Source organism: Heterocephalus glaber, unplaced genomic scaffold (genome assembly GCF_053883595.1).
Source record: "Heterocephalus glaber isolate CG9 unplaced genomic scaffold, H.glaber_assembly_v1.0 deba00001564, whole genome shotgun sequence".
Taxonomy (NCBI): Eukaryota; Metazoa; Chordata; class Mammalia; order Rodentia; family Bathyergidae; genus Heterocephalus; species Heterocephalus glaber.
In genome coordinates this window covers 23,029,365-23,049,156 of record NW_028258351.1, presented here as the reverse complement: position 1 = coordinate 23,049,156, position 19,792 = coordinate 23,029,365, and the positions used below count along the sequence as shown (strand labels likewise).

At 38.4% G+C, this 19,792-nt stretch overlaps 1 protein-coding gene across 14 annotated transcripts in view; it reads right to left on the bottom strand.

The window, feature by feature from the left end:
- Dnah9 (dynein axonemal heavy chain 9) overlaps positions 1–19,792 on the bottom strand; it is a 373,887-nt gene that overhangs the window by 303,935 nt on the left and 50,160 nt on the right. For all 14 annotated transcript variants that reach the window (XR_002386940.2, XR_015443305.1, XR_015443304.1 and 11 more), the window contains 5 exons: positions 18,012–18,267; positions 16,658–16,899; positions 9,445–9,580; positions 5,901–6,097; positions 5,383–5,807 (listed from right to left, as the gene is read on the bottom strand). Coding sequence is in view for 9 of the 14 variants with exons in the window: in XM_087192015.1 (XP_087048141.1) it covers positions 5,383–5,807; positions 5,901–6,097; positions 9,445–9,580; positions 16,658–16,899; positions 18,012–18,267 (1,256 nt within the window). In the remaining 5 variants the exon portion in view is untranslated. The remainder of the gene's footprint in view (positions 1–5,382; positions 5,808–5,900; positions 6,098–9,444; positions 9,581–16,657; positions 16,900–18,011; positions 18,268–19,792) is intronic.

Genomic DNA, 19,792 nt, shown 5'->3' with positions numbered 1-19,792 from the left:
CACAACAGTTCCAGCAGAAATCCAGAGGATCATCAATACCTACTTCAAGAATCTGTACTCCAATAAAATGGAAAACACAGAAGAAATGGACAGATTCCTAGATACATATGAATTGCCAAAGTTAAATGAAGAAGATATAGAAATTCTAAACACCACAATTACAATGAATGAAATTGAAAATATAATAAAAAATTTACCAACAAAGCCCAGATCCTGCTGGCTTCACTGATGAATTCTACAAGACATTCAAAGAAGAACTAATGCCATTACTCTTTAAACTCATTAAGGAAATTGAAAGGGAAGTAATACTTCCAAATTCATTCCTGGAAGTAAGTGTTACTTTGATTCCAAAACCAGGCTAAGACCCAACCCAAAAAGAGAACTACAGGCCAATCTCCCTAATGAATATAGATGCAAAAATCCTCAACAAGATACTGGCAAACAGAATACAGAGGGTCATCAAGAAGATCACACGCCCTGACCAAGTCAGATTTATCCCAGGGATGCAAGGATGGTTCAACATCCATAAATCAATAAATGTAATACACTATATTAACAGAGTCAAGGACAAAAACCATATGATCATCTCAATAGATGCAAAAAAAGCATTCGACAAAATCCAACACTCATTCATGATAAAAACCTTACAGCAAATTGGAATAGAAGGTCCTTATCTCAACCTGATTAAGGCTATCTATGAAAAACCAACAGCCAACATCATACTAAATGGTCAAAAACTGAAAACGTTCACACTAAAATCTGGAAAAAGACAAGAATGCCCACTATCACCACTCCTGTTCAATATAGTTCTGGAAACATTAGCCACAGCAATTAGAAAAGAGAAAGAAATGAAAGGAATAAAGATAGGAAAGGAAGAAGTTAAACTCTCATTATTTGCTGATGATATGATACCGTACATAGAAGACCCAAAAAACGCCACCAAAAGACTTCTAGACTTCATTGACAGATTCAGTAGAGTAGCTGGATATAAGGTCAACAGTCAAAAAATAGCCTTTTTATACACAAATAACAGACTCACTGAGAGAGAAATTAGAGAAACAAGTGCTTTTAAAATAGCATCCCCCCAAAAATGAAATATCTAGGAATCAATCTAATAAAGGAAGCAGAAGACTTATACAAAGAAAACTATACCACTCTGAAGAAAGAGATCAAAGAGTATATAAGAAAATGGAAAGATATCCCTTGTTCCTGGGTAGGAAGAACCAATATAGTGAAAATGGCCATACTTCCAAAACTACTATCTAGATTTAATGCAATGCCAATTGAAATTCCAACAATATACTTCACAGAACTAGAGAAAACAATCCAAAAATTCATTTGGAACCAGAAGAAACCTAGAATAGCAAAAGCAATTCTAGGCAACAGAGACATGGCTGGGGGTATCACAATCCCCAACTTGAAACTGTACTACAAAGCTAATGTGATAAAAACAGCATGGTACTGGCAAAGAAACAGACCTGAGGATCAGTGGAATAGATTAGAAGATGCAGAAACAATTCCAGACATACTCAGCCACCTCATCTTTGACAAAGGAGCCAGCCACCCTCATTGGAGGAAAGATAGCCTATTTAATAAACAGTGTTTGAAAAACTGGATTTCAACCTGCCAAAGATTAAAACTAGACCCATATCTATCACCATGAACTAAACTATGATTGAAGTGGATTAAAGATGCAAATATTAAAGCAGAAACACTAAACTTGCTGGAAGATAAGTTAGATAGAACTCTTGAAGACACTGGCATAGGAAAAGACTTTATGAACAAAACCTCAGTAGCATGGGAACTAGCACAAAGAATTAGCAACTGGGATCTCATCTTATTACAAAGCTTCTGCACTTCAAGAGAAACCACCAACAGAGCTAAGAGGCAGCCTACAATGTGGGAAAAAAATTTTAGCAGCCGTACCTTGGACAAAGGACTACTATCTAAAATATATAAAGAAATGAAAAAAAATCAGACCCCCCAAATTCAAAGACCCAATTCAAAAGTGGGAATGTGAAATGAACAGATATTTCTCAGACAAATAAGTAAAAGCAGCAAATAAATATATGAAAAAATGCTCAACATCACTGGTCATTTGAGAGATCCAGATGAAAACAGCACTGAGATTCCACCTCACCCCAAAAAGAATGGCTGCTGTCAAGAAATCAACCAATAACAAATGCTGGTGTGGGTGTGGGGAGAAAGGAACCCTTCTCCATTGTTGATGGGAGTGGAGACTGGTACAACCACTGTGGAAATCCATATGGAGATACCTCAAAGAACTAGGGCTAGAGGTCCCATTTGACCCAGCTATTCCCCTGCTGGGGATCTTCCCCAAAGAATTAAAACAATCATACCACAGTGATATATGTGCACCCATGTTTATAGCAGCGCAGTTTGTAACAGCTAAAGCTTGGAAACAGCCCAAGTGCCCATCAACTGGAGACTGGATAAAGAAGATGTGTTTTTTTGTTTTTTTTAATAAAATGGAGTACTACTCAGCCACAAAGAATGAGAAACTAGAGACATTTATAGCTAAATGGATGCATATTGAGGCCATGCTCTTAAGTGAAATAAATAGGACACACATGTGTAAATACCAAATAGTTTCTCTAGTGTGAGAAACTGAAAGTGTAAATAAGGATTAAAATGATTAAAATGAATAATTGATGCTTTGAAATAGGAAAAGGTCCAAAGGGTTAGGGGTGGTGGGTGGGGAAGGGGAAAGGAAAGAAGGGAAAGGAAAAATTATGAGAAAAGAAAAAAAAATGGAGACGAAGTCTATGTAAATAGGGAAGGGTGGAGGGGGTGAAGGGCACACAGGTAATGGGGAAAAAATAAGAACCAAGATGCATCATGTACAGGTACAAGCACCCAATGATAAATGTAAACATCTTGTATACCTAAAATGTACCAGTAAAAGAATTTAAGGAAAAGAAAATGCAATGCTTACCCCTGAGCTTTTGAAGAGAGAGCAATTACTTCCCCATCTCCCCTCCCCCTTCTGGGAGCACAGTGTATAACTAGACAGCACTCATGTGGCTAAAGGAAAGAGCACCACAGCCAGGAAATCAACAGATAAGGGGGAGCAGCAGTGAAGACTGGGGATGTGAGGCTACTGAGGGTAATTATCGGGCAGAAATGTGGGGATGGAAGGATGTGAACCAGAGGATAAGATCTTCAGTGATGAGGAAGAATGACCAAGAGCTTGGCAGGTGACTGCAGCAAGGCTGAGTGGCAGTTAGTACTATCTGATAGAAGTCACTGCACGAGGGGTGGTGATTCTGAGGGAGAAGCAGGATGAGTAATGTAGAAGCAGCCCTGCAAAACAAGGACATCTTCCCCCTCTAGGCCCCACCTCTTGCCCCGTTGTGTAGGAATAAATTGTTTTTATATTTTGTACTATTTCTATTTTTATCTAATCCTCAAGAACACAATAAAACATTCTGAAGTGTAGCAAAGTTAATGGAGTAAGTAACTTGATGTCAGACCTGGAACCCTTCTTAGATGAAACCATTTTTACTGCCTTTCTTCAGAGATGAGGAAATAGCAAGGGCAAGAACCCAGGCTTCCTGGCTACTGTACCATGTGTTTATTCTGTTAGGCCATCTGTTACATCCTCTTAAGCTTTACCTGGTAGATGTCCATGGTAGCTGCTGTAGTGAGTAATAAATGATACCTTGTTTGATCCTTTCACACTTGGGACCTTGCAGACCCTGATAGGATTTCCCCTTGGAGGGTCATCCAATCCCTTGAGATGCCAGACCTGCAACCACACTTTTCAAGTGTAAACCAACAAACTCAGAGCCCAGCCTCCTCCTCCATCCGGGACACTTCCCTCATCATCCCAGGCCAGGAACTGGACAAGAGACAGCCATTATGTCTCAGAGCCCACAGAAATCAGTCTCACACACCGAGCCTAAGCTTGCTTACCTGCCTCACCCATTCCTTTCCACAGACACCACACTCTCTTCCCCATACTTCCTCCCTTATCCCCACCCTGGCTGAAGTGGGTGGTTGCCTCTGTGGTCTTGTGTGGCCTGGCCTAGCACCTCTTTTGGGGAAATGTGAATAACAAACTACATTTTTGATAACCACCATCTCCTGGACTGCTGGCCTTCTCATTTCAAAATCATAACAAAATCTACATTTAAAAATCTGCAGGGCCGAGGATTTAGCTCAGGGGTTCTGCCACCTGCCCCACAAGCACAAGGACCCGAGTTCAATCCCCAGTACAAAAAAAAAAAAAGAAATAAAAATCTGTCACACGCTTTTGACTATTAGATCTACCAGTGGAGGCCCAAAGCAGCTGTCCACTGCAATGGTGCTTCATGTGCATGCATCAGTCACTGCCCTGCTGCCCACCAGCACTTCTTCATCTTGCCCCTGGTTTCCTCAGTGAGCAAAAGCTTTTATGCATGTGAAAAACTGGCTGCTGCTTCTTAACACCTGGGAAGACCTCTTCAAAACACCTCTACAAGGATTTCCTGGATTTCCTAAAGTGGTGGACATCACCCTTGCAAAGTCTATTGGAGTTTAAGATAGATAAATCCTGAATTTTGGTATTTCCTTTCTGCTCATGGCTCTAGATCACAGAACAGCCAGCAGCAGCGTTGAGCAAGACCAGCACCAAAGTAAGGAGGGGGTCTGTTTGTCTTCCTGGCAGCGTCATCTGACACACCAAAGGGAAATCCCTGAACCAAAGGAACTATGGGTGTTTCACCTCAGGATTCTGAGTGGGATGAGGGTCAAGATTTTAACCGTGGCAGACCTTTGGAGACAAGGATGAGGTAGAGTGACCAGGGGACTGCTGACCAACTGAATCATTCTTTCAGGGAATGACACTCTGGATTAGAAAGCACAGTGCTGAGCTGGATGGTCAGGGTTCACTGTGGGGCAGGCAATTTCAGATACAGTCTGTAGTACAACCAGGAGGGCACAGACAGGCACCCAGGAGTTGGGGCTTCTACTGATTTCAACCGGACACAGCTGGATCATCTGAGGCAAGGAGTAAGTGGCAAAAATAAAATCTAAGAGGTTCATTAGGCCCTCTCTGCTTCCCAGGCTTAAAGAAATTTCACAGTGAGAGTTGTGAAGGACGGTTGGATCTGTGATTATTGCCCTGAACATTATTTATCACTTACTGAGCGCTTTTCACCCCCTGGGCACTAAGTGTAATTTAAAACAGAGGCTTTATCTGGTGAACAAAAGAAAAGGCAGAACTGAAGTTCCCCTGGTGTCCAAAGGAGTGGAACATGCAACCAGCTGTTGTAATTTTTAATTTAGCCTATCCTCCCATTGGGAAAAATATGAAGATGATCACAAGCATGGTATTACAGGCAGCCTTGGATGCTGAAAGGAAGCTAGGACAACTGTTACCTGTTAGTGACATGGTCAACGAGATGCTGTTTAAACATGAGGCTCCACTTTTTAATTATATTCATCAGAGATGCCTTAAAGGGCCGTACATTGATTTCCATCCAGCTGTCAAACACTTTGGTGGGCTCCAGTCTGCACACCTCTTCATAGAGCTTCTCATAGGAGTCAATTTGTGCTTTGTACTGATGTAGGAGGGGTGGACTCTCTGGGATGCCATCTTCTGCATGAGCGTCAATCTCCTCGGGTGTGAGGACATGACCATACAACAGAAACTGACCCAAAATCTCCTTACGGTCCTCCACATAAAGGTAGGAATACTGGCTGAATGTGTTCAGATAGCCACTGCAGAGGGTCATCATGCTCTGGACCCTCTGCATGAGCGTGTTCCGCATGCTTGCCAGGTCGGCCATGCCCTCCAGTGCGACCTGGAGAAGTGACAAAACACCAGGGAGGTTATACAGGTGCTTGGTAGGATGTTCCTGTTGTGGCTGGAGAGCAGATGATTGCAGGTTTAGTACCTGATAGTGGGGAGAGCCATTTTTCAGGGAAAGCCGTGGCACCAGAGATGATATCCCAAAAATGCTAGTGATGAGATTCTCAACAATGTCATAGAAGCCCCCCTTCACTCCAGACTCCAGAGAGGGATGGAAAACTAATTCTGGGATGTTGAGGCTGAGTTGTGCTTCAAATATTGGGGTGAGTCCCACCTTACACTCTGGAAAACAATGAAAACACCAACAGAACCATGATGAATGGGTGAAATTGGCGAAAGAGAAGACTTTTAAAATAACCAGAGTGTTTCTTCAGAATGTAGAAAAATTGAAATAGAAACTTCGTCGGGGAAGGTGAGGGACAGAGTCTTGCAGGGTTTCTCACAGTGCAGCCATTGATATTTTGGATAAGGCAATTTTTGCACAAGGATCTTTTGGGCATTGCAGTACCTTTACTGTCCTTTTTCTCCTGACATGATTCCCCATGACCAAGCGATGAAAGCCAGTCCCCTTCCATATTCTCACATGCCTCTCGGGGACAGAGCTTCCTTTCCCTGAGAAGAGGCTGATTTTTCAAAGCCATTTCTTACAAGCAGACTGTTTCTTCCTGGGTCATGCTATTCCACTGGCAACCACTAAACAAATGAGGTAAGCTTGCCAATGGTTGCATAGGCGTGAAAATCAAAGAGGAATTATGACCATACCCTTTTTGCTCCCTTTCTTAAAACACAGAACTTATTTTAATTCTGTAGTCCTGTAGTGATCAAAATTTTAAAAACAGCATAAATAATTCACAAATTCCTGATTACTTGCTAGACTAACTTGCCTTGCTAAATTTAAATCAAAATACAACATGGAGCACAATGTTCCAAGTAGAAGATAAATGCTTAGAGTTGTACCACTAACCATTTATTTTCATATATCGTTGATTGTAAACATTTTTAGGAGCCTATTATGAAGTGGATATTGTGAGCAGAGGAGACTACTCAGTGAAATCCATTGTCCTCTTAGTCTCTAGAAGTAGGGCTTTAACTGAGCATGTGGTCAAATCTCTCAGCCCCATGTGCTGTTAGATGTGGCAAAGTGATTTCCCCACAGTGGAACATGGGAGCCAGAAATGGTGCCATTTTTGGGTTGAGACCCTTGGGGCAGAAGAAGAGCTTGAATGTGGTCATGATGGCTCAACACAGAATGAGAATAAGGTCTTCGAGACTAGAGGAGCTGCAATTTCTAGCCTACTAAAATGCTTAGGAACAAAAATATTTCAGATTTTGGATTTTTTTTTTGAGTTTGGAATATTTGCATAGACTTTATTGTTAGAGCACCCCTAATCCAAAATGCCAAAATCTAATATCCTCTGAAATCCAAAACTTTTGAAGCTTAAAAACTTAAGATTTCATAGCATTCTGAGTTTCAAATTTTCAAATTAGGAATGTTAAATGTACATATGTACTTATGATGTAATGTTTATGACTATAAATACTGTATATTTATAAATTAATAAAGAATATTTTGACTGTATGAGATATGCCTCATGTGCCGACATGAGAATCTAAACCCCACATTGGAGATAGTGCAAATGTAATCATGCAGGACAGAGTCTCTTAGTCCCACAATCTTGGTACAAGCAAATCATTTTAGGAGGAAAGAGGAGGGAGAACCTCCTCTTTTTTGGAAAGGGTAGCATTTAATCTGCTGTTTGTGCAGGATTTGGACTTTGAAAGACAACAAGGAGGCCAGCCCAAGCCATTGGAACCATATGGCCTCACCAAATCCAAGAAGTAAAAATGATAAGATGGACTTGAAATGAAAAAGCTGCTCTTTTTAGGCTCTTCCACTTCCCACTCCAACCAGGAAACCGGTGCCTTTCATATTTATAGTCCCTCAGTCCAGCAACTACTAAGCCCAGCTCCCGCCCACTGAAAGAATTTGAAAGGTCTCCATTGTGAAGAAAAGATATTCTCCTGTCTTGCTATTTCCATGGAAGGAAGATAACTGATGGTTCTGGAGAAAGACTACCATCTGTTCTCTCCACTTCCTTGTTCCCACTCTGCCCTTCCTACAAGAGGACAAGTGGTACATCAGACAGCTCAGGTCAGGAGAGGCTGAGAACCACTGGCAGGGGGCTGGGGTCCAGTCACTATATGCAGATACTATCTCTATTCATTGCCTGCACCCATCTGTAGCCCAGGCATCCTCCTAGATCCAGGAGAGGGCTGAGTGAACCTCCAACACCAGCAGCAGTTTGGCCAACTCGCTGAAGTGGGCACCACCATTGCTGGGCTCAGCTCTCCAGTGTTGGGGCCTGTGCTTCCTGCCCCTCAGCTTACTCACACTAGACCTAGAAGATGATCTTTCCCTTGTGACTATGCTGAATCCCTTCGATCCTGCTGCCAGATTTCCTTGATTTGGAGATCCTTGCATTCTTCTGGCAGAGTCCATCCTGACACCTCAGTCTCTCTCTCCCTAGGGGCCCCAGAATTCCTCACTGGGCAACACTCAGCTTGGGCCTTTCTCCTCTCTGTATTCTCAGCCTAGGTCTCTGCTGTGCTTTCTTATATGGGCTAGATATCTGGACACATCTTGACTGTCTTATATTAACTCTGCATTTGATTTCTGTCTTTGAGTTGGATTTGACAACTTGAATGCTCATCTCAATGTATTTTTTTTTTTTTTGGTATCAGGGATCGAACTCTGGTCCTTGAGCTTGTGGGGCAGGCGGCGGAACCACTGAGCTAAATCCCTGACCCCTTGAATGCTCGTCTCACTTTCATCTTTTGGCTTCAAAATTCTCACCTCTGACTTTTTATTTGACTCATCCTTCAATATGACCTTCGCTAGACAACTCAGGTTATTCCAGAATGTGAGGACTGAATTCAACATTTAGTTCTTAACTCTTCTTCCCCTTCTGCCTCATCACTTACCAGCCATGGTTAGCCCTTAGTGGATCTTTGCTTCTGCACACCTCATTCCAGTTTATCCACCATAAATTCAAAGCCCTTACTTATTTTGAATAGCTTTTAATGCTCAATAGCTTCTAAAATTCCTTTTCCTTCTTAAAATTATTTTCGGTTTCTTGTCTATCTTTCTTTCACACATAAAATCTTCTTTTATTTTCCACTTAGCCTGACCTCCCCAACTTGCCAGTGTTCCCAAAAGGCCATAGAGTAAAAGTGTGTGGAGCTTAGGGGCCCAGGGTGGCCTCCTCTTCGCTCCAGAGTCTAGTGTGGAGGAGGTCCTCATTACCAATCGTGCTTCTTACTGCTTCAGCTCAGTCACTCCTCTCCTGGACCTTGACTGCAATTTAATCAACTTTTATGTTTTGGCTTTTGCTATGGGCTTCACTATCTTGGAGCCTGGTTTGTCCACCTGGGTTCAAAGAGTCAGAAATCTTTTCTTGGGAAAATTCAGAAACTCAATACTTTTACTGGTTTACTGTGTATCATTCAGAAAATATCCACAGCATTTTGGGAAAAATCACAGTACACTCAATTGCACTTCTCTTCAGGACAGCAGATGCTATTAATATTAGCTTTCCAATAATAACCCACATCCATAAACCGCTAAGTACCAGTGTTTTCCAAGAGGAATTTGAGTGAGCACTTAATGGCAAGAAATAATCCATTCTGCAACATGTCATCAATATAGTTAACATAACTCTTCCAGACACTGGAGGCTGGGTTTGCTGAAAATAGACCCAAGTTTTCCTACAAAAAGGAGACAAGATATAAATCACATTGAATATCATGGAATAACTGGTATAAACGTTATTAATAGAAATGAAAACAATATATACAGAAAAACCCTCATGGGAAGAATTTGCTAGTATTGATCTATTGACTCGATTTTGTCTATTGGGTATAACCATGGACTGAAAGGGATGTAAAATTAGTCCCTGATGGAAATATGGTAGCCTGTCCTGTCCCTGTAAAAGGAGGATTGGGCCATGCTACCTTCTCAGAAGGAATACTGATATACGAAATGTGTGTGCACTTTGTAAATGCTGACGGATATACTGTAGAGGAATCTACATTAGAGCAGATGGCAGGGTAGGCAAAGAAAAGAAGAGTAAGAGTAAAGTGTACTATGTCTCAGGGTTCATGAGAAATTTAATAAGTGAAGCATTTCCTGGATAATCCTTAGAAATGAACTAAAGTGCTTTAGGATAGGTATTTGATAATAACTAAAAGCCTTTATCATATTGAGTGATCTAGAAAAACACATACACGTAAGCAAATATCTCTCTCCATCTTTCCTCCCCTCTCTCCTCTCTCCTTCCCAGCCCCGCCTTCTTCTTTTTCACTCTCCTCGCCCCTCTTTCTTTTTCACATCATACAGCTCCTGACCTGGAGGATTTGCAGCATTACCATAGTAACAAGATTTGGACTTCAAGGAGAAGGAGCCCAAATGTTCAGCAATAACAAGTACAAACATCTGATTTACTTTTCATCATTTTCATTATTCAGTCTTTTTACAGCACCATTCCAATTATCTGATAGCTTCAGAGAAGGCAGTAACTAATTTGCAGAAGTGACTTTCCCAGTTGACTCATGCTTATCCCTTTAGGAACCATTGTTATGAGTCCTCCTGGATTTAAACAATCTCATGATCCCTCTTTTATGTTGCACGAGTCTAAAATTTTTAAGATGCATTACTAACACCTTTCCTTTCTAAGTAGATTTAATATTTTCTTAATGACTTAAATTCCATTATCATTAAAATCATAATAGTGATGATGCAAAGTTGTTCACAAACAGAAAGATGTGAATGTCTGTTTGCTTCTGGATTAAATAACTTAGTTTTAATGACTGCTCTATCTCCTTCAAATTGCCCCAACTATCAATATAGCTATCTCTATCTTTCACCTTTGTTTACTACTTCAAATCTACAGTAGTCAAAAGAATAAATGTTTTGTGGGCCGGGGATTTAGCTCAGTGGTTTCGCCACCTGCTACGCAAGTGCAAGGACCCGAGTTTGATCCCCGGTACCAAAAAAAAAAAAAAAAAAGAATAAATGTTTTGGAATTTTCTGTGAAGTAATAAGAAATAATTCAAGTTTCTGGTCTCATCCAAGACCTAAGAATGAGACTGTACTTGCCTTTCTGCCACAAACAACTAGAGGACTGGATATAGTATAAGAAATAATTGTTTTGGGTAATTGAATAATAGGGATGTGATCCTTGAAAGAAGGGAAATATTCAAGGTCAATTTTAAATCCAGGTGGTTTAAATGCAAACCATGGAAAATGGAGCTCAGCTAAAACATCTCTCATGATAGGAAGAGAAGACAGAAATTGGAGTTGGGTCTTCTCCCACCTTTGACTGAATATTAGTTGTACATGTTTAAGGCAAGACTAGAAGAGCGGGCTCAGAACAGTCTCAGGGCTGTGAAGACTAACGTAAGTGAGGTAGGTGAAGTGCTGGGAGATGTTAAAGGTTTGTGAGGAATGATGAAAAGACCTTTCAGACAAGTGTAAATAAGGACTAAATGTATAATAGGTCATGTGAAATAGGAAGAAAAGGGGCAAAGGGGAAGGAAGTGGGAGGGCTAGGGGAAAGGATAGAAGGGAATGGGATTAATATGAGAAAATGGAAAAATAGGAACAAAATCTTTGTAAATAGGGAGGACTGGAGGGGTTGAAGGGAGGGCTAGGCAAGGGTGAAAAATAAGAACCAAGAGAGACTATGTAAAGGTGCAAATTTCCAATGATGAATGTCATTATATTGTATACCTAAAATGTACCAATGATTAGAATGAATGACTGATAATGTAAAATAGGAAGAAAAGGTCCAAAGGGGTAGGGGTAGTGGGAGGGGCAGGGGAAAGGAAAGAAGGGAAAGGAAAAAATGCTGAGAAATGGAAAAAATGGAAATAAAGTCTTTGTAAATAGGGAAGGGTGGAGGGTGTGAAGGGAGGGCTAGGAATGGGGAAAAAATAAGAACCAAGATGCATTATGTAAAGGTACAATTCCCAATGAGAAATGTAATTGTGTTGTATACCTACAATGTACCAATAAAAGAATTTAATTAAAAAAAAAAAGAAAAGACCTTTCAGATAACCAGAAACTCCAGTCAGACACCACACTTTGGATCCTTTGGTAAGTCCCCTTTAGACCCGCCCTCAGTAACCTCACAAGTGGGCCTCAGGAGGATCAAGGCGATCTATCTGGAAGTTCACTGTCTGCCAAAACAAAATCTCAGACTCTTCACAGGAAACTACACAGAGATCCTCAAATGGCATCAAGCATTCTAGCACATAATTAAAAACTGCTAGATATGCAAAGAAAGAGAAAAATGGAACTTTAATCCAAAGACAAAATGGTCAATGGGAATAAACTCAGACCACTATCTGGTTAGGTCTCTGATTTCATAGCTATCATACCAACACTACAGTGCTTACCTGTTACACTTATTTTCTGGGATAGAATAACAAATTTCTGTCTCATTAAAAAAAAACCTCAGAAAATAGCAGATTTTGGAATTAGCAGGCAAGAATACCATATTTGTGGAAATAAACAAACAAGCAAAAAAACTTCCCCAAATTTGGAAAGAAAGAAAGGCAGACCTAAAAGCTTACAAACTCCAAGTAGGATGAATATAATGAAAATTTACCTAGGCATATCATAGCTATTCTGGAAAAAAATGTCAGAGACTAAATATCTATTAAAAGCAACCTGAGAGAAGGCAATGCATCACATACAAAAAAACACACATGTAGCTCATGGCTGGCTTCTCCTGAGAAACACTGGAGAATTGACGATGATGAAATGACTTGTGAAAATAAAACAAAACTACATAGAGTTATATTTCCAATGAAACTATCTTTTAAAAACAAAAGCACAATGAGGATATTTTCAGATAAAAATGAAAAGAACGTGTCATAAGCAAGCCAAATTTCTTTAGGATGAAGAGAAATGACCCAAGATGGCAATTCAGGTCTACAGAAAGGAATGAGCAAGTCTGAAAATTGTGACTATGTGGATAAATATGAAACACTATCAATAAATACAGAGCTTACCAAAAAAATGTATACATGCTTCAGGAAAAGAAAAACTTGTATAAGGTGGACATTTCTCCTGATTTATCACCTGCAGACTTTTATCTATGGGGATCCCCATAAGATGTCATATATCACCAATAACCCACTACACTGCCGGCCTGTAGGGAAGAAATTGAAAATGCATGCGCAGCAATCTCGATGGACACTTTGACCAGGGTTAGCCAGGCAGCAGTTCACCATACTAATAAATGTCTGGAAGCTCATGGCCGCCACTTTGGGCACCTCTTGTAATTGTAGAGGCCAAAGGTAACTTGTATTATCTCATGATATCTTAATAAGTTTAGTATTAAAATATTTATATAAGGTTTTCTTTCTTTTTTTTTTTTTTTTGGTACCGGGGATCGAACTTGGGTCCTTGCACTTGCACAGCAGGTGGCGAAACCACTGAGCTAAATTCCCGGCCCTATATAAGGTTTTCTTTTCCTAAAATGTGTATACATTTTTTAGTGAACTCTTTATTTCTTCTTAAAATTTTAATGCAAAAGATATACTAATATTGTACTATGGGATTTAATATATACTAAAATAGTAATATATAATATACTAATGTATAATATAGCAATCTATATCCTATATACCACACAATAATTGGAGTAAGGGAAATAAAGATGGAGTAAGGGAATAAACTGAACTACTTTTGCAAGGTTCCTACACTTCACAAGAAAACCATCAGTAGGTTGTGATAATTTCAAAATCCATTCTTAAACTTAGAATATCCACTAGAATTGTAATGCAAAAAGGCAAAGGTGAAATCCAACTGAGAAATTTAAATAGAACACTAAAAAACCCCCACAACTATTCAACAAGAAGGTGGAAAAGAACAACTGAGAAACCAGAAAACAAAAATAAAAACAAACAAAAGCAAATAGAAAACAGGGAGCAGAATGATAGAACTATACCCTACCATACCAACAATATTTATATTTAATGTAAATAGTGTAAACATTGCAATTAGAAGACTTGTTAAACTAAGAAGTGTAAAATTTTACTGTATGCTATCTATAAAGAGAAGAAATTTGAACACAAAGGAAAAAAATGGGTCAAATGTAAAACAGAAAATATGGACAATGTAAAAATAGGAAGGAGTAATAAATCAGGAGGGAAAGGCTATATTATTAGAAAATATAGATTTTGAGACTAGGGAGTATTATTAGAAATAAAAAGGAAATTTCATGATGATATAGTTAACTCATCAAAAAGTTATGACCACTAAAAATGTGTTTGTGCCTGCTAACAGAGCTTTAAACACATGCTGAAAATTCATACAAAACTAAAGGATGAATTAAATAGACAAATCCACAACTGTAGGTAGAGATTTTAATACTTTACTTTCAGTAATTAATGGAACAAAAAAGTCTGAAAGCATCCAAAAGATCAAAACAATACTATCAATTGCTTTCAACTAATTCATTTTTATAAGACACTACACTCAACAACAGAATAATAGCACTACAGTTAAGTATCCAAGAAATATTCAATGAGATAGGCCATATTTGAGGTCATAAAACAAGTCTCAATTTCAAAAGACTAAGGTCTTATGAAATATCTTCTCTAACCAGATTGAAATCAGATATTGATTTCATTTGTATATTGAAAAGCCTTAAATTAATCAATAGCCTTCTAAGATGGCCATTAAATTAAAGAAATAATAAGAGAAAATATTTCAAATTGTTGATCAAATTTGTGGTATGAAGCTAAAGGACTAGCTAAAGAAAAATTCATATCATCATATTACCATAGTAAAGAGAAAGGTGTGTATCTTAAGAGGTTAGGAAAAAAGATACACAATTAACCCTAAACAAACTAGAATTAAATAACAAAAATAGAGCAATTAATGAATTAAAAAAGATCAAGATCAATAGAGAAAATTAACAAAGTGAAGATTTGGTTGTTTGAAAAGATTCATAAAAATTTTTAAACTCCTAGCAAAACTTGCATAAAGTATTTCAGAAAATAGTGGAGAAAATACTTCCAAACTCATTTTATAAGGCTTGTGTAATCTTGACAAAAGAACATCAAAAGAAAAAAAATCAATGTCATTCATAAACACAAAATCCTTTAAAATTAGTAAATCAAATTTTATAATATTTAAATGAATAACACAATATAACCAGGTGGGTTTATTTCATAAATCCAAGGCTGATTTCATAGATATTAAGATCAATAACAAAGAAAATAACAAAGAACCACCTCATAACAATAACAATAACAATCAGTAACAATCAACCACCTGAAGAAATGCAGAAGAATCACTGATAAAATTTGACATTAAATCATGATAAAATCTTTCAACTACGAGAACTTCCTGAATCTGATAATGAACATCAATTAAAACCTTACAGCAAATGCTATATTTAGTAGTGAATTATTAAATTTTTCTCCAGCTGATTAGAAATGAGGACTTTCCACTCTCACAGCTTCAGCACTGGTCTGAAGGTCCTAGCCAGAGCGATAAGGCAAGAAAAGGAAATAAACGACATAAAGAGTGGAAAAGAAGAAGCAAAATTGTCTGTTTTGCAAATGACATGATTATTTGTATAGACAATCAAAAGAAATCTACAAAATAGCTATTGAACCTGATAAATTTAGAAAGATTACAGAACATAGTATCAATGCAAAAAATTATACTTTATATACCAGCTGATAGGAGTTAGAAACTAAAATAAACAAAATAATTCAATTTATAGTAGCACTGCAAAGCAGTAATAAATTTAACAAAAAAAGTGCAAGGCATCTACACTAAAAACTGTAGAATGTTACAAAGAAAAATTAGAGGGATCTAACTAAGTGAAGAGACATGCCATGTTTATGGATGGCTACATTTAATATTAAGAATTTTTATTTTCTTCAAATTAATCTATAGGTTCAACATAATTACAATCAAAATCATATCTACTATTTTGTCTAGAAATTAGCAAATTGGATACATGGCCCAGAGGGATTAAAAAAATACGTCACATTGAGGATTTCAAAGGCAAAATTTATCTGTCAAAGGCAAAACTTGGGCAATTATCTCTTTCACTTAACTGTTGTCACCATTAGTGCTTTAGGCCTGGCATTTTATGTACTTCAAATCACAGATAATCCATATATAACAATTGTGATTCATTCCTGACTTCTGGGAATTGTCAACAGGTCAGACTCTGCCCTGGTTACTTTGACCAACAGGAGCTGGTGGTCATTTATATCTTTTCCCGTTGCTCACAAGGAAGTGTTAGCCTTCAATGTCGAACATGAAGTTGCCCTGACCAGAACAGGGCAGAGGCTTGTTGCATGAAGTCTTTCCTTTTCTTATCAGATGCAGTCAGGAGCATCATACTATTTCATCTCTCTAGACTCTAGACATAGATGATAAGAATGATGCTGGAGGACCACATAGCTTGTGTGGGAGATTTGGGGATGCAGTGGTTAGTGCAGTGTCTAATTTATGATTCTGCCCTTGGCATCTCCTTCTAACCCTTGTCAACCAAGTGGTGTTACCATTAAGATCGTGATAATTTTGACAAAATGATACCACAATGTGACTTTTCATTTCTTCTATCCATTAGCTTTATCCATTAGTTTATGGTGATAGCTTTTGCTATCAGCATAAACTTTTATTCCTGACTTCAAAAGACAGAGCATCTGTTGATTGTTCTAATTTCCAAACCACTTTTTGCATCCAAACATTCTTCTTGGCTCTTTTCCTTTACTCTCATTATATGTACCTGAGAGGCTGGTTATTACCTGAACAAGGGCATGAATTTTAAAGCCAGATTCTTTGATGAGATTGTAATATTTTTCAATTCGATCGTGTTGGTCATCCAGAGAGAGAAGGCATTCCCTTTTTCCATCTTTTCTCTTAAATATCGGAGTCATCCATTTTGTCATGATGTTTTGAATCTCTTCTACATTGTCTTTAGTTTTCTGAATTCTTTGTTCAAGATCATGAATACTATTGGTGATTTGAATAACATAATCCCAAATTCCTGCTCCCACAAAGAAATATTATTAATTGAAATACTTCATAATGGCATATCTAAAAGACTGCTTGCTACAAAAGCTAGAAATTTAATGTTTGCAGATTTTATGAGACTTTTCTATATAGGTTACTTCATTATCATCAAAAATTGTTTCATTCCTAGTTATATTAAAAAGCCAACCTTTACCATAATCCTGATTATGGAGGATTTAAGTGAGGATTTCAGAGAGACAAAGGAGTAATGCTTACAGACCAATTACATAAAAGCTGGTACAATTGCTAGGGAATAAAATTTTACATTCAGATACCAGGGCAATTTGATGACCTCATATTGATTAATCAATTTTTGGCACTTTCAACTTGTTAAGTGTTGAGAATGTCACTCCCTCTTGTATGTAGAATAAAGTCCTCACTTGTTTAGTATGACATTCCAGAACTTTCATGAGTTGGCTATGACTTTCTTTTCAAACTTTCACTTTTTTGAGGACTCTAACTTGACTTAATCTCCCTCCTCTGTAACTCTCCCCACTTTATTTTTACCTCCATACTGGGTTTTTATCATGGCCAATCTTTTATAACTTAGGTTACACACATGCCTGTTTTCTCCACTAAATAGGAGCACTTTGAGCATAGAGATCATGTTCCAGGTCCCATGTACCTTGAACCTCATATTCTTCCTGCGTCTCTCACATAGTACATGGCATATGTTAACCAATCAATGAAAGCTCACCAAATTGAATTGGAGGATACTAGAGAAGTAAATGCCTCATTCCCTCCTTTAAAATATTTACAAGCTAGTTAAGAAAACTAAATAATGATAATCATATAGTAAAAGCTCCCATTCACGGAGTGTCCATTAAGTGCTGGGATCTTATGCAACCTGAATCTCTCAAAATGCAGGCAGCGAAGTTTCTTAAATCTACCCATCATATTCCAAGAAAGGAAAGAAGAGGAATTCTAACCCTGCTAGCTTATCTACTGGGGTATGTGTCTGAGGAGAAGATGGACTTATGTTTCTAACCCAAATCAGATTACCAGAAAATAATTTGAGATTCTATTAACTTTATTAGACCCTTGAGTCCCAGTGTTTCTTTCAGACTGCGGGTGGTGCCCTGTTACCTTCTGTTTTCCAGTTGAGAGTCTCCTCTGCAGCTCTCAGGCAGAGATCGATATTTTGCAGCTCTCCCTCCACTAATGGAGCTTCCACCTCTAGCAGAGTTGTCACAACCTTGTTGTACCAATTTGCCATCAAGTCCAAGTTGGCCACAAGCTGCCGATAGAATTCCCTGGAGGATAACATGGCTGCTGCTGTCTCAGGGATGCGATTCATATCTCTGGGCTCAAGATAGCTCATTTCTTTCAGCACTGAAATCAGCTGGAGGAAAAAACAAAACAAGTGGCTATCGTTCAGGAATGGTGAGAAAGCAACACTATCCATCAAGGCCTGGAAAGTCCCTGGGGCCCAAAGACATTCTGGGCCTCTTCTTAACCTCTCCTCCTATCAGTTTCTTAAATCTAGTTTCCAAGAAAGAAAATCAAGTATTATGCAGAAAGAAAATGACTCCAAAAGCAGCAAGATATAGCGACTCTGAAACTCACAAAAAGGAGCAAGAGGAGGGTTTCCCAAGAAAGGAGACACCAGGGATGGCAGTGGAAACTCTGCCTCCAGCTCTCACTCCAATGGGTCTGTGCCAGTTCTCCATTGGTGGTGGGATACTCCCACTGAGAATTAAGACAAATGCTAACTTATTAATTATTAAGAATGGATGCAAAAATAACTAAGAATGTTTATTCCATTTACATCCAATAACTAGGAGGTTTTACCCACTTTAAGATGCCATGACATATAAGAGTCACTATTAGTTTATCTTCAACTAAAGAAGAAAAATACGGTCTGTTAAATTATAAACACCAAATATAGAGATGTAAATATGTAAAAAAAAGTTCATCTGGAATCAATGAAATACAGACTGATCAAGCTGGAACTGAATTTAAAAGCCCAACAATAGGGTATAAGAAATTTAAATACATAATTTACATAAATTAAAAAATCACTTAACCTATACGATTCTTAGTCTGTTCCCAGAGAGATGAATCTCTGATCAGTTTTCTCTAGACTGATCAGCATGTTACTATTCATTATTAGTGGCACTGCTATAGCCACACTGCTTGAAGTTTATGTCAAGGTCGATATAGACCTTTTTTTTAACTTGTTAGAGTTGTAGCTTCTCAACCCACACTGCTGTTTAGATATTTATTCCTTCCCCTTTCCTTTCTTTGCTCTGCCCTTGCCCTCTGATTGCCTACAAATACCTAGAATGTATCTAGAATGTATCTACGATGTGTTACTTACTGGGGAAGATGGAGCACTTGCCCTTGGAATATACAGAGGAGTCTGATGCCTCTTCACTAGTGTCTTATACCAAAGACTTAATTACTATACTATAATCTAAAACTACATTATGACATGTAATACATATATTCCTCTCCTTAAGCATTTGATATTCAATATTGCTCACACAGAATGCTGATGAAATTGCTCCAAGTAGTTAAGAGAGTTCAATAATAACTCACGTCTTGCCAAAGTGAAAAAACCAGATCTTCTATCCCTATTGACTTTGATTCTAGTGGGAGGGACTAATGTTCTACTGAAATATTCTCAGAAGATACCAATATACTGTTAGCTTGCTTTTCAACTCTGTCTATAATGCATTCCTGGAAAACTGGCCATTAGGACACAGGTAGGTGAGTGCTTGTAACTCAGTGAAGGCTGAACGGTATGGACTGATATGGACTAGCCTTTGGTTACTGCTTTCTGCAGTCCACACTGACTTCCTCCACTTCTAGCCAGTGAAAGCAGGGGTCCTCAACTTCAGTGTTAGTAGCATTTTCAGACAAAT